The 15,107-nt window shown below is 33.0% G+C and overlaps 1 protein-coding gene and 2 long non-coding RNA genes across 3 annotated transcripts; all 3 read right to left on the bottom strand.

Moving 5' to 3' along the window:
• Window positions 1–997: 997 nt before the first annotated feature.
• Window positions 998–2,122, bottom strand: LOC124457378. The gene is made up of 4 exons (XR_006952551.1): window positions 1,866–2,122; window positions 1,503–1,735; window positions 1,295–1,325; window positions 998–1,217 (listed from the first exon to the last, which is right to left on the bottom strand). It is a non-coding gene; the product is annotated as an uncharacterized LOC124457378 (long non-coding RNA).
• A 2,721-nt stretch (window positions 2,123–4,843) lies between these two features.
• On the bottom strand, window positions 4,844–6,749 carry LOC124457172 (branched-chain-amino-acid aminotransferase, cytosolic-like). Its single transcript, XM_047007456.1, has 4 exons — window positions 6,686–6,749; window positions 6,132–6,203; window positions 5,107–5,181; window positions 4,844–4,930 (listed from the first exon to the last, which is right to left on the bottom strand). Exons 1-4 carry the CDS (start codon window positions 6,719–6,721, stop codon window positions 4,844–4,846), a joined length of 270 nt encoding a protein of 89 aa, XP_046863412.1. The 5' UTR covers window positions 6,722–6,749.
• A 144-nt stretch (window positions 6,750–6,893) lies between these two features.
• LOC124457376 lies at window positions 6,894–8,204 on the bottom strand. Its single transcript, XR_006952549.1, has 3 exons — window positions 8,097–8,204; window positions 7,768–7,822; window positions 6,894–7,074 (listed from the first exon to the last, which is right to left on the bottom strand). It is a non-coding gene; the product is annotated as an uncharacterized LOC124457376 (long non-coding RNA).
• Between the last annotated feature and the right edge of the window lie 6,903 nt (window positions 8,205–15,107).

The following is a 15,107-nucleotide window of genomic DNA, read 5'->3' as shown; positions in this document are numbered from 1 at the left end:
AAGTACATGGTAAAACATGAAAAACAAATACATTTCATTCATCACAAATAATTTTACAATATTTTGCACTTTTTAATACTCAACTGTATTTCTAAGTTTACCAAAATGCGAATGTTTTAAGGTTGGTGGCAAGTAATTGGAAAACATATGCTTTGGCCACCTGTCTATACATTTGCCATATTTTTGAATGCTCAAACGCTATGCAGATTAGCGTAATTTCTGTGAAAACAACTGAAAACAATTGTAGACTATCTGCAATGTGTTAAAGCTTAAAATATATAACGAATGTTTAGATAAGTGTCCCCAGCATAGGTTTTACTAAATATTTGCCCCAAACCCTTAAAACATTTAATGTATGATTAGAAATACATTTGAATGTTAGAAAACTGCAAAAATATTGTAAAACTTTTCCTTATTAATAATATGTATTTGTCTTACGTGTTTTGACATGTACTTATGTGATAATTGCAGTTTTGTAAAAGTGTTTGTGTTAACGGTCGGTAATTTTGTGTTGAGAGTTGCCAACCTTTTTAAAATATAAAACCTTTTAAAGCATACAAACGTGGAAGTCACGCGAGATCGCTTGCGTGACAAACAATGTACATAAATCAAATAATGTATTTATTATATACACATATCGATTGAATAAAAAACTCAAACGGACTTTTGTGCCAACTATGAAACTAATGCAAATCAACCTATCGCAAATGTCTTGCTTTAAAAATGTGTGTGTGTTGTGTTCAAAATGGCATTTTTTTGTGCACTTCAACAAACTTTTGATTAATGAGCGATGCAAATAAATGAGTATGTTTATTCGCAATAACAGCAAATAGTTTAATGTATTGTGTTTAAGTCTTCTGAAAATAAAAATATTTCGTTTTATAAGCTATTTTAAAGCTAACGCAACTCATACAATTTTAAATGTGCAATTTTAATGAGTTGTTGTTACTAAGAAAGAAAGTAAACTATAACATTTTCCTCTTACAAAATATGCTGGGACTGCATTATGACAACAAGGAAATTTCTTTCAACGAAAACAAAAAATTCATCGGGACTATCTTCTATAGCGTAAGAAAACACCGCCATTCGTTGACTTGAGTTAATTTTTATCCAAAACATCAACGTTATCGCTGACATATTGGGCATCGCATTATCCAATAGAATCACGTTTTCAACATGTGCATTTTTGAAGAGCAAATCGTAACTTTTGTTGAGTGCTAAGGATAAAATAAAATTTCTTATATTTACATCAAAATAAAAAACCACAGTGTATGTAAAAACCATCTAAACTTACACGATTGGACTTCGCATGTTTTATTGTACTCCTAAACAACAAAAATTAATATTTGTGATGGAGAACAAGCACTTTGTGTTTAAATAACAGATATTTTAAAATATTACATAACTAGATATGCATTTTTTTGACATAATACTTATGTATTCCTGAAGGAACATTTTTACTAACACAATTATTCTTCTATTGACTTAAAATTTATTTTTACCTTGACAGGGGAATTGAAAAAAATGTAATCATAAAATCGATTATGTTTTAAATCGTTTTCATTGCTTTTGTTGAGGACACTATGTAGCATTTCACAAAGACTCCAACGTCCTTGACTTAATTTTCTCCTGTGGTTTATAGATCGACAACATGAGTCCCTAGCGCAGGAAACAATGCATTCTATCTCATTTTTCACATTAATTTTTTTGTATATATTGCTCCACAGTCTCCGATCTAGAAATGAACAAATATATTTCAAACATAATTTTGATAAAAAAAGAATTGGGTCTAGCTAAATGCAAATTTTCAATATTTTACGACAAACCTTATTTATAGCTAGTATTTTCTACATAACGTGCCTTACCTTTGTGTGAAGAATCGAAGCAAAAATTGAAACACATGATTTGACGAAAATATTCAAAACACCAAAAAATCGTCAAAAGCACCTTTATACAGTTTTTTAAAAACATGTTGCCTCACATAAACATTGTAGTCAAAAATACAGCTTAGCTAAGTGAATCACTAAAAACAGGTGATGCCCAGATGCTCTGAAATTTGAGTGTGTAGGTGGCTGGTGGTTTGACCCACGTACGATGCGGAGCAGCATCGGCACTTGAAAGAATAGACAACATTTGATTTCAGAGTTTTGGGCACCTTGTTCTTAAACGAAAACAGGTTGGAGAGGCGTTTGGTGGATCGAAAGAAGAATCGTATTTCACAGTGTGGGAAAGGAGCACTACAAGGGGATTGACTTTTGTGCAGATTTGGGTTGAGTGTAAGCCAGTAAATGGAAGGCCAAATTACTTTATTTGCTTGGGTGCATTAAGAACAGGTGGTTTGGGTTGAAACACTTTATCAAGAAAAATGTTTATACAGTGATCAAATATGTGACAGAGAATTGAACGGCAAAAAAATTTATTTGTGATGTTCAATTTAGAAAATATTTCTAACCTATCAGGGGAACTTTTTTTAGGTTGATTCATTTGTTCCATATTTTTCGCTGTTCAAAGTTGGCAAACTCCTTCTTATAATGGACGTTGCCTGTCGTTCGAAAAGTCTTCATTGACTTACTTTTGTGACGTCATGCATGGCACTTGTCAATAGAAGATATATGCACCAAATACCTTCGATGATATCATAATTCTGCTAGAATCGGAATCTAGCAATTCCATTGAAAGGCAACTTACACCCGGCATATTAAAAAGATGATTTGAACAAATTAAAACGTTTTCTTCACGGATACGTTAAACATTACACCTTGTTGTAATATTTCAGAAAAAAGTTTTCGCTGATAGGTGGATTTTAACAAATGAATCAAAGGGAGGAAACAATTTTTGCGTTTGCATTTAACGTTGCAAAATAAAAAACATTTTTATCCAATGGACATCATAAACTAGTAAATATAAATTGTCATAACAACACGTTGTTTATGTATACAAGGCGTCGAATTGTATTAAATATTAAAGTGAAATAACTCTCATTACTAAAATGACGCCAATATGTAATGAGACAACAAAGTTATAGTAAATTTAATAAATTATGTCTAAATCTAACACATCTGTTTCTGAAAGAATGTTATATGCAGTGTGGTGTTGAAATTAAATGAAGATATGATCTTCGCGCTTTTGCTGGACAATTTAAGCAATTGTCTCATGAAGCTGATCCCGGCAAAAGTGCTAAGATCATATCTTCATTCAACATCTGTTTCTTTTAAGTAGCTAACTTACTGCGTATGTCACTTTTTAATACATAAATTAAGCTAGAAAGGCACTTAGGTTCATTTTATTTGAGCCATTTAAAGACAAAAATAGAAGCATTCGATCTGACAAAAAATTCAAACCACCAAAAAATTGTTACCAACATTTTTAAGCATTTCTTTATACACATCATCTTGCTGAACGTTGATTCATCTTCAAAATCATTATTTCTTTATTGCGTTTGTTTCTTAAAGTGCTTTCTTAGAATAACTTAAGTTAAAATTATAATTTTCTTACGTTAAATACATCGTTTATTCTAGCATGATAGGTTCTACTTAAAAAACTAAAAAATATGCTCTTAAAAACTTTATTAAACGCAGGATTGTTAAACTGAACTTGTGATTAATCGTTCGAAATTATACTTAAAATATTCACTGAGACATAGCCTAAGGTAAGATTGCTTGTTTAAAACAAGCAATTAAGTACTTTGATAACAACCAGTTGTTTACGAACTGGCGGAGTCAAGTGATATCGATTATTAAAAGCATAAAAAAAACTTAATTGCGAAAATATCGTCAAAAGCTAATGAAACTCCGAAATTATCACAAATTTATTTAATTTTGTATAAGTCTAGCGCACGGTGCTTTTTAATTGAAAACTTTAGTCTGCTACAAAGATATTCGGCTATTGCTTGTTAAACCTGTTACAGGTAAAAAAATTTTATGAATAATTTTAGCTGCGACCTATATCAACTTTGGGGAAGTAATAGTGAGGTAAAATTTACTTCAAAACAAATACATAGTTCTATACAAGCCCAACAATTCAAAGGAACCGTTATTTACAGTTAGAAAGAGACACTATGCATTTCGGCAAACTACTCGTCAGGTGTCAACGTCTGCTAAATGAGAACCTCCAAATCATGCTATATTCATAATGCTACAAATAGTCAATGTCATCCCTACTTTTAGAGATGACACTTAAAACGGAGACAGATTAAACACGTAATCCTTTTGTCGGCAAAGGACAGGATTAGTCAATTTAATTAATACCGACTCCATGACGCGTAGCTGGAATAACGAGCGACATTTTTAAATAATTTTAAAGTTTTCATCAGAATAAGCATTGGCACAGCGAGTGTTGCTTAAAAGATGTTTTCTATGTAATTCAGCGATTCGATTTAGCAGACGTTGACGCCTGATGAGTAGTCTGCCGAAATGCATAGTGTCTCTATGTAGCTGTAAATAACGGTTCCTTTAAATTGTTGGGTTAGTGTTCTGGTTAAAACAGTTCTTTTAAGAACTATTACATTGTTATTATCACCATTCACCATGGTATTTGCTATTTTGAAATCCATCTTTAAGTTTAACACCACGACACAAAGTCTCTGTTTCATATACAAAAATATTTGTACATGAAGAAAGCAATAGTTGCATTGTATAGGAAAATAAAACACGAGCCGACTTTGCTACAACTAGCCATAACTATTTTAGGAAAAATTTATTTCAGCAAATAAAGGTAACGAGCATAAATTCTTTCTGTCAAACAAATATTTATTATTGAGGTTTTCTAAAAATGGGTTATATTTAGCTTCTTAGTGTCCATATGACATACGACAAAAAAGGATTCTATGAACCAGAAAAAACAACTAGTTTAGACTCATAGCTTGTAAATTTTCGTTCTCATCAGATGAATCATTTACAACATATGCCCATGGACTGGAAACTTTTCCATGCTGAAAGAAATAAAGAACAACTTAGAAACAGTAAACTCATTTTAGTCTTCAAGTCATGATTGAAAAAAATGTAAATGTTTGATTCATTAATGCACAGTATGGAGTATGCATTGTACAGCATAGAAAATAGGATCGAAATATGGGTTGAATGAATACATTACTCATGCAGCATCTACCTGAATATCAGCAAGTTCCTTGTAAAACCGTCTGGCAATCTTCGGACCATTTTCCATTGTTGGTATATGAAGCATCTAAGAAATACATATGTCAAAGAGATGTGTAAAAATATCAGAAAAAAATTAGGTAGAGGGTAGCGTTTAGCCCGAATGCACGTCGTCTAAATTGTTTAATGTTTAATCGACTAAGTGAAAATGGCGCAGTTTTGAACTACTGCTGCCTTGCTGTTTTAATTTGAATCATAAACACTGAATGGGACAGACAATATAGCCGTTTACTACTTGTGGACTATTAACACCACTTCTACCATTTATATTAAAATATCAGAAGTAGTATATATTCGAGAAAGTAGATTCAATGCAGATATCAGTTTATGAAATAAAATATATAATGTTTATGACAAGATGGCTGTGATGATGTTGTTGTTTTATTTTTTACGTTTAGTTGTCGTTTAATGAAAACAATGGCGAATATGGGGTACATCAAAAGAAAGAACCGCAGCACATTTTTATAAATAGGACATTTCCAGCCTATAGTAGCAAAGTGCTTTGGTGCTTTCAACAAGTTGACGCTGTTTCAATACTTCGAGTGACTGATTTGAAAGCGCAATTTTTAGAAATTAAACAAGTTATACGGCGTGTGTGGGCATCGCGCCTGGGTACGACGCTGTTACATTTCCAAGTACATCAGAGGCAAGCGCCTTGGTTGCATTTTTCTCTTCAAAAACTTACAGCCCATAGAGTGGTTGGTACTTTGAATTTAAAATTGAACCGCCATAATTTATTTCTATTAATACAGGATTTAAGGGCAGCGGAATAATGATAGTTTGGGTATTAATCATATATGCATGTTTTACTTTACTAGTTTCTATTGAAATCATATGTGTTTACGCATTATAACATATGAATATATGAATATAGCCCCCAATAATTATCAATATTCCGCCGCGACTGAGAGGATTCACAACTGAAAAAGACAGATTCAGTTTTGGAAGGTATGTAAACAGTTCCAACAGTAACTATACCTCATCTTTATAAAGTATATCTTTGACAGGACATACGACGCAAGCCGTACCAGCGCCAAATATTTCTTTCACCTAAAAATAAAGTGTGCCATTGGATAAATTTAACAAACAAAAATTTCATTCCGTCATACAATCAACGCATCAACATATTTAAATACTTAAATTTTACATTTTTCTATGCAACATTCTAAATTCAAGGAAAGCACTTGGAGCAGAAAATATTTTTAAAAAGTCATCATACACAAATCATAAAGTGGAAAAACTAAGTTACAGCAATGCAGGAATGTTATGACCCATGGCGTAGCAGGAGAAGATGGGACCCTTATGCGTATTCAAATTGGGGCCAGTATTTGCTAGAGTTATCAAGAATCTCTGCAAAGTTATCTCGATTTGCAAGAAACATAAAAAGATGTTAAGAACTAAAGAGAGAAAATGTAAATGAAAAACAAATACATTAGTGGGGAAATTAAGACCAATTTCTTAAAGAACAATTTTAAACTTAAGTGAAAACAGTAAAAACCATAAAAAGAAAAAAATTTGCAATAATTTCCTACTCTATTCTCCTTGAGACATTTCTTCAATTCTTTCATCGTAAATAGCCTTTCCGATACTTTAAATTCACCTAAAATTTAACGTTTGCATTGCATTCCTTCACTACAAACTCACGAACACAAGAAAATGTTGTCTATCACGTGATTTAAATTTGACATTTTTGGTAAAGCAAAAAATCGTTCCCTTTAGTTATAAATTTTTTCATCCTTCAACAGAAAAGAAGGGTAATGCGAAAATGGAAACAGTGATAAAAATATTCTCGCATAACATTGCCCAAGTTTCAAAGATTTAAATCCTTGTCGTACCCACTTGTGCGCCAGTTCAATCATCGACTTTCGTGTCACTCCAGGTAATATTAGACCGTCCAAAGGAGGAGAGATCAGTTCATCTTCTAAATAGGTGTTATGGTACATCTTGCATATTTTAAAAAATGACAAAACTGCTTTAAGATGGCCACTATCAGAGAAACAACACATTAGTATGAATCCTGACACAGACTCTATACGCACATGAAAAACATGTGATTTAAACGTGATTTGATCTCCTGAAACTACTATTGTGGCATAAGTATCTCGTCCACATGAACTTTAAAAGACATTTTACTCCTCTTCAATCTCTGTGGGCATGTAGCTCAACAGGAAGAGTGGTGGACTAGTACCCGAAGGTGCGAGTTCAAATCTTGTCCAAGTCACATTTTTCTATTGTGCATACAAACACCGTAAAAACTTGTTCATTAAAAGATATTTCACCCCAACTTTTACTTTTTATAATTCTGATATGAAGAAGGGATAGAATAATTAATAAAAATAAAGATGTACGTTTTTGACTCATGATCCTTGTTCAACTTCTGCTGCCCTAATACTCAACATGCTTTAAAAAAAACACTAAAAAGCAACGTTATGTTGCACCAAGGCAATTTCTACTGCTTCTTTGACTTTATTCATGGTAGTGTATGTTAGTCTTGAATAGTAATGAAATGATCGATTTTTGTTTAACAACAAAACTTACTGTGTTAAGTTTTTATCACTTTATTGCGTCTTATCATAAGTTTATAAGTTTTACTGTCAGGAGCAAGAAAGCTTACCGCCATTTTCATTTTCAATAAAAAGAAATATATTCATGGTGCCAACTTCAGTTATCTATAGAAAAAAAAGTAAAAAAAAACATTCATCGTGTTTAAGGAAAATAGTATTAATCAGACAACTGCATCAATCAAAAGGCAATCACACGTCAAAACAACGAACAGTGCATAGCAATCATTACGAACGAGATAAAAGGTCGGTTAAATGAAAGATGAGATCAGTGAAAGATGAGGTAAGTGGATGACGAAAGAGAAGATGAAACGAGTTTAACGTTTCGAAACATAACACAAGTATAATTTAAGAACGTAGAATTAAGGTCAAGAAAACATACTTGTTCATCTTCACCATAAAGCCAGAGAACCTGCTCACATTTTTTCTTATGTGCTTTGTCTTGGACGTATAACGACGGAGCATAATTTCTAAGACGAATAAAAAGCAAATATTTGACACCTTTTTATTTAATTGATTATGATATAGTTTCGAGCAACAACAGCCCAACAAACCAAGGAATGACAAAGCAACGTTGATTAACATTTGTTCATACAAACATTGCTCCTTGCTCTGCTTTTATACGCTTAAATTCATAAACTCACCAACCCACCAGACTTGTCACAAGTTCACACACTTCATGTTTGTAAATGCAGATCGTCCAGGTTTGACTCTGAAGATGACTACCGCTAAGGTTGTCGAAACGTCAGTCAGCAACAACAAAACAGTCCTTCTCAGGACTATACCAACCTGGACGATCTACATTTACAAACATGTAACGATACTCCCGGGTTCAAACCATTTACTTTATAACACACTTCATCATCGAACCGACAAGACTTGCGAAACATTCTTCTGCAATCTTCCTAAAACTTTCTTACGCCTAGTGTAGACACAAATTTATATGCATGTACATGCCCCAACGCCACAACATTTTGAAATGGTAACGATAAATGCGGCAGAAAACGAAAAATTTGTGAGGCAATTGAGTTAAAAAAAAACGTAAGAGACGTACAACTCGAGTAGTTAGTGCTTTTAGCTAAGTGTACAACTCGTTCATGAAAATTCGAAAACGACTTTGTTTTAAGAGGAGACACAAATTACTAATCCTTAGCAACTCTATTGACAAGTTTATTATGCATAAATATACATGAAACTAATAAGATGTATACACAGGGACTGAGGTATATTTTAAGAATTTCGTCCTTTGTCCTGTTACGTTGTGTCGATCTATGTAAGGAAACCTTAAGAGTCAAAAAAGGCAGTAGAAAAAATTTATTTAATTTAAAAGTACAACAACTGAACGAACGCTACTATTGTAGCACTTTTCCTTATATAGCTTTTCAGCCCGAAGCTTACATGAAGTTATGCGTGAACTGGTTCGTTTGAGGACCTTAACTACCAATTACAACGTGATTCAATAACAAAATACACAATACAAATGAAGTTAATTAAAATTCATATTAAATTACAGCGTTAAAAAGCAGCGTGTTCTCCATTGTACGTCACGTAAGGTAAACTAGACCCAGTCACAGCAACTCACCGGCAAACACGAAAAAAGCCAACTTTGAAGACAAAAAGTCAAGAAAGATCAAATTTTCCGGATATAAAATATATTGCAAATGTTCTTCAAATAGTTAACTCTATTTAAATACATTATTTCCCAAAGGGTGATGTAGGCACTTTAAAGTGATGAGATTGAAAATGCATTTTTGACACAGGATGCCAAAACACGTGCCAATATGTTGGAATGAAAACAGTCCATATGACCAACTAATACTAATGAACTAGATCTACTTGCACTGAATTCGAAGTAGCTAGCTGGGTTACTCAAAAATTAGCGAAATCATCAGAGCATGCGCAGTCGACTCAACTATCTGCCCAAGCTCATAGTGATTGCGATGACAATAAGATCTACTAACAGCAATTAAAGTAAATACTTCAGTAAATAGCATATTATCGGCGAAACGTTTGAGCATGCGCAGTGGACTAGACCAACTGTGGAGCGTACTTCTAAACATTATACTTGTGTAGCTGTGACTCTTTAATTATGATTTCAGGATTTATATCCAACTAGCAGTCATACCAACCTTTCTTTTCACCCACTCATCTTGCTGACATCACCCAATTTCAATGCTTTTGTGTGCTAATTTATACAATAAGGAGAATGGCATTCACATTCAGCAAGATTTACATATCACTCAAACATTGAAATAATTTTTGGTAACACTGCGAGTGAATTGTTCGATTGAATTGTATAAGCTTCACAGTTAAATGTTATGACAATTAAAATTTTGTGGTCTTTAAAACCATACTATCTTGATGCATGTTCATATAAAAAGTTCTTTGTTTCTGTTCACCTCAGGTTTAGAAAAAAAATTAAGTAAATTTTCTCTACTCTACAGGTAATTATCCTACTATGATTCTTCTTCGTGGAGTTTGCAACAGCATTTACAGTAATCATGAATGACAGAGAAAGATTTAAAAACTTTGGGCACGCTATTTTAACTGCCATTGTAATGATGATGGGTGACTTTAATTTTGAGGAAACTTTTGTGAAAAATGATATCTCTGAGTTCAATACATTCAAAACGCTGCAAATAGTTTTATTTGTTGTGTTTCTTCTGCTTGTGTCAATCATAATTATGAATCTTTTGGTTGCTTTTGCAGTTCAAGATATAAGTGACGAGCTCAAAAAAAATAAGCAAATCAAACCCTTTCATACTGCGAGTAATTGGAATTTGTTATGAAAGCAAAATTCTCTTGAAAATAAGAAGCCTACTGGGGAGAATCTTCTTTAACTTTAATTCAGAAATATCACTTTGATTGAAAATATAGAACAATATAAATGCACACCGCTTTATAATGATTGAAGAAAAGAAAACAAGGGCAGTCTTCTCACTTATTAAAACTGAAGCTAAGATGAACGTGTGTAAAAATAGGTAGAGGTGTATAAACAACAGGGAAAAAAACAGTCTTTATATTTCCCTTAGATATCAACTTAGATAGCAAATGTTAGTGGAGGTAGTTATGAAAAAAACATTTTACAGCAAAAAGGATATTAATGTTACTTAAAAAAGGTAATACGCACAAAAATAATTTAAAAGAAAGCTTAATAAATCGTGCAGCCTTTTTGAGCTCTAGGTTTATTTTACCAAGTCAGTGGTTACTGTTTTTCAGCTACTAAAGTGATAGGATGTCAAGTCTAACGATGGTAATATGATTTAAAAAATAAAAACATTTTATTTTTGTCGTTTGAGATTAGTAAAAACACTATATTAATAGCCTCCAATATCAACGCCAAATACGTCTGTACAACGTATTTGTGAAAAAAAAGATAAAAGCTCCGATATAAATCTTACCATTTAGTAACTTTGTTTTTCTGTGAATATAAGATAACTTAACTCGATATATTTTTTAAAGAGACATTAAAAGTGAAAAAAACATTCTAAATTTACAACCCTTTTGTATAAACTAAAAGATAACGTGTATCAATGTTGGCATAAGTAATGATCTTATGTAGAGCGTTGTCTCTTCTCTAGGCAAAAATGATAAGTGATTTATAAAGAAAGATGCACGGCTTTAACAAGTGGTCTTCTTGGAATAGCAACATCTTTTTAGAACCAGCTGCAGTTTGGCTGAAACCTCGAGACAAAATTTTGTTACATGATTTGGAAATATATTTACAGTTTTAGAAAAAAAAATGACAACAACGACGTATTAGAAATGGAACTTACAATGGTGAAACACGAACTTAAAAGGATGAAAGAGGAAGACAAAAATTTTAAAGTGATGTCGAAATTATATATTGACATTATATTTGAATTGTCATCAATGCAATTTTGAATTACTTTTTAACAGATATCAACTTTTTTAAATGTTGGCAAGTTGTTGGCAGTTATTTTCTCGCTTTTAAAACATGATTCTTTACTTTAATCTTCTTCCTGCATCAAATTACTTAAGGACATAGTGCAAGTGTATTTCAAAATATATGTTAATTTCGTTTAAAACATGTACTTAACAATATATACTTTAAAAAGGCAAAAATTGAATGAATGTGATTAGTTATTTTTCACAATGTGATGTATGACGACATCTGCCAGATCTCTTGTGAACGACAACTCATGTTGCACGTCGTTTTGTTGCGTTGGATTTGCTCTTGCGAGATTGCTATTAATAAAACTCTATAAGCACTATATTGAAGACGAAGAAAACGTTTTACTTTGACCATAGGAATTTTAAACTCAGTTAGGCGACCACACGGCCGACAAAATTAAAACGGATTAAATTTAATATGACGACTTTTTGGGAAAATCGAAGAATTTAATGGCGATAATGAAGAATGGCGACATTTTGTCGAACTTAAGAATCACTTTTTCGGGGCAAAAATATGGAAGACGAAACCAAACATTGATCGATTTTTTTGGTTAGCGTAAGGGCAAAAACGTATAAGTTGATTCAAAGTTTGGTAGCCATCGATGTCCTCAAAACTATTTCGCCACGATTGAATTAAGTAGTTTGCTTTGTCATTGTTGGTATGCGATTACTTTAAGGATTCCTATTACAATGTGAAATCGCATAGAAAAAGAAAATTCTTATAAGAAGTGCTTTAGAAAATTTCACAGGAATTTGTAAACATATAGAAAAATATATTTTCAAATCGTCCAGTTTGTGGTCATACATACATAGGCAAAACTGAACGAAACCTACACATAAGACTAACCCAACATGCCACTAATTACAATAATTCTAGTGCTTTCTCGCAACATTTACTCAATTTCCAGACGCCAACAACATCTCACACCTTTTCTCACTTCCTGACATTGAGTCCGACCCCGTGCGTGCTACTTAATCCTTGTAATTTTATTGCAAGTAACACCAAAATCTTATATCGCTGTAATAATAATAATCCTAATCAACTTCTCATCTTAAAAGCACTTTTGATCAAACGCAATGTGCCACAACTTAATAGTGGTCTCAAAACGTGTAAGAAATTATCTCTATTTTAATGTAAGTATACTGCCTGATTGTTTAGTCTTATCGTTCTATAATTACATAACTGTCATTTCCACTTGTAAATATTATATAAAATTTTTGCAGCCTGCATTGTAAACTATAAGTCTGATGATGTCTTTGGAATGAAGACGAAATAGTGCACCATCTTTTGTTTCAAACTATTTTGAATATCAAGAAAACGAGATGTCCCTTTTTGGAATTTGTTTTATTCTTTTGTGAAAAGGTGACCAATTGTGAAAGTTAAGAATGAAGTTTGCGATTTTCGATTATGGAGACAATACTTTTGATATTGGCCAAACATCATGGATACAAGATGAAAATTCTACCACATTTGACAACGAATCCTGGCTCTTTACCCACGAAATAATTGTCAAGTGGCCCATAGACTTCAATGCAGCGAAACGAAAAATGAGAAAAAATCAGCGCATGCGCCTTTTAAGCCTAAATGCAAGAAGATGTTCTCGGACATTGTTTGCAAGGGTAGTCTTTTTCTTTGATATGAGCTCTCGTATGACTGCGCAACACGACAGCTTGCGTGAATCGCTTGTTACAACGTATGCAGCGGTAAGGTTTCTCTTCCCTATGGATTCTACGTGCTCACATTTGTAAAGCCGATCTCCCGTTTGCGTTTGAAAGTGGTGACGAAGTTGTGACGACTTGCCGAATAATTTTTCACATTGAGAACATTGAAATCTTTTAGGTGCTCGTCTTTTTTTCTTCTCTTTAAGTGTTCGGATCATCATCGCATACGATTGTGTCGCGAACATTGACATTCGAATATCCATCGGATTGTATTCCGGTGGGCGTCACTATTACAGCAAACCCAGTTATACATTTCTGACGTGGGTGAAAGATGGTTGTTCGGAAATTTTGAAGATGGTGGTGGAAAGTTAAAGGTATAAACTCGATGATCTAAAATTTCAGGATTCGAGTTAGAATGCTTAAATGATACTTAATATATATTTTTTTAATTGGAGCTATGGGCTAACCCTTTTAGTACCCAGATGTATCCAGGTGACGCTTGGCTACGGGCAGAAAGGCAGATTTTCTCCAACGTTTCCTAATCGAAAATGACGACGTGGTTTCTCGCTCTTAATTGCGAAATTGCTAGTATGCATGATGATATGGCAAATAAGGCGTACTCAATAATGTGGCATTCTGAAATACTGAAAAACAAACAGAATTGAGTTCACTTGCGATAAAGTTATTAGACTAAAACTTTAAGAAGAAAGACTTAACTGAACTCCAACTCGACTCCATTTGGAGACTCATATTTAGAGCTTCAGATGAAGTGTGTGGTTTATGAAAAGGAGGCAAACTTGGATAGAGATGATGGCACTTGGCTGGTAAGCGATCTCTCTAAGCAGATCAATTCAAAATGGTTGGTACATACTCCAGTATAACTGGACGATATCCATAATAGTAATTTAAATACAGCATGTTCCACTTTTTTAAATAAGTAAACGTGATGTGAAGCATTTAAAGATTTTACGTTATCGCAAGATAAAACAACATGTTCACTCTAAAACAGCTATAACTAGACATTTCTAGCTGATTTTTTATAGTTTAGAAATTAAACTGAGTCAAATATCTTTTAATTTAAAGATCATAAAAAGCTTTTCTCATGTAGACAGAAAATCTACGGCTGTGAGTTGGTAAATCTACGGCTGTGAGTTGGCAAATCTACGGTTGTGAGTTGGTAAATCTACGGCTGCGAGTTGGCAAATCTACGGCTGTGAGTTTGCAAATTTACGGCTGTGAGTTGGCAAATCTACGGCTGTTAGTTGGCAAATCTGAGGCTGTGAGTTGGAAACAATTCTGCAAATATACGATTATCGTACGTTTTTATGATATCGTTTTAAGAACTATGAACATAGTCTAGACTTCAGCTAACACAAGACTTGTTTAAACTGTGAAACATTATTAAAAACTGTACCAACCATTAAATGAATGCCGCTCATTGTTTCAGCCATTTTGGGTTTCTTAATACAAATCTGTGTTGCATTCTCTTATTTATCATTCTTTCAGTTACTACAGTCATCTTTAACGGAGCCGTTGCTAAATCGCATTTTTTCAATTTTGAAAGTATCTCTCAAATTATTTCGTCACTTCTGTATTTGAAAGTAATTAGTATAACTTATTGAATGTTTTGCTTATTGCTATAACCGTATAAAATATAAATAAAATTCTTAAAATCTTCAATGTTTTTAGGATGAAGATATAAATATAAAAAAGTTGGCTCATTGTGTTATATAAAATGTTGGTTTAACGAATATTTATTAAAAATATTTCTACTCAGAACGCAACGTCATTACAGAAGTTGTAGTTGCGTCACGTA

Source organism: Xenia sp. Carnegie-2017, unplaced genomic scaffold (genome assembly GCF_021976095.1).
Source record: "Xenia sp. Carnegie-2017 unplaced genomic scaffold, XeniaSp_v1 HiC_scaffold_6, whole genome shotgun sequence".
Taxonomy (NCBI): Eukaryota; Metazoa; Cnidaria; class Anthozoa; order Malacalcyonacea; family Xeniidae; genus Xenia; species Xenia sp. Carnegie-2017.
This window is presented reverse-complemented; position numbering and strand designations above follow the sequence as displayed.

What these genes read in the sequence shown, in the direction of transcription:
- LOC124457172 (XM_047007456.1), bottom strand. Translation starts at nt 6,721, where the DNA reads ATGAAAGAATTGAAGAAATGTCTCAAGGAGAATAGA. An exon ending in ATATACTTTATAAAGATGAG is followed by an intron (nt 5,182 to 6,131) that starts GTATAGTTACTG and finishes TGTATTTCTTAG; the next exon opens with ATGCTTCATATACCAACAAT. An exon ending in AGGAACTTGCTGATATTCAG is followed by an intron (nt 4,931 to 5,106) that starts GTAGATGCTGCA and finishes TATTTCTTTCAG; the next exon opens with CATGGAAAAGTTTCCAGTCC.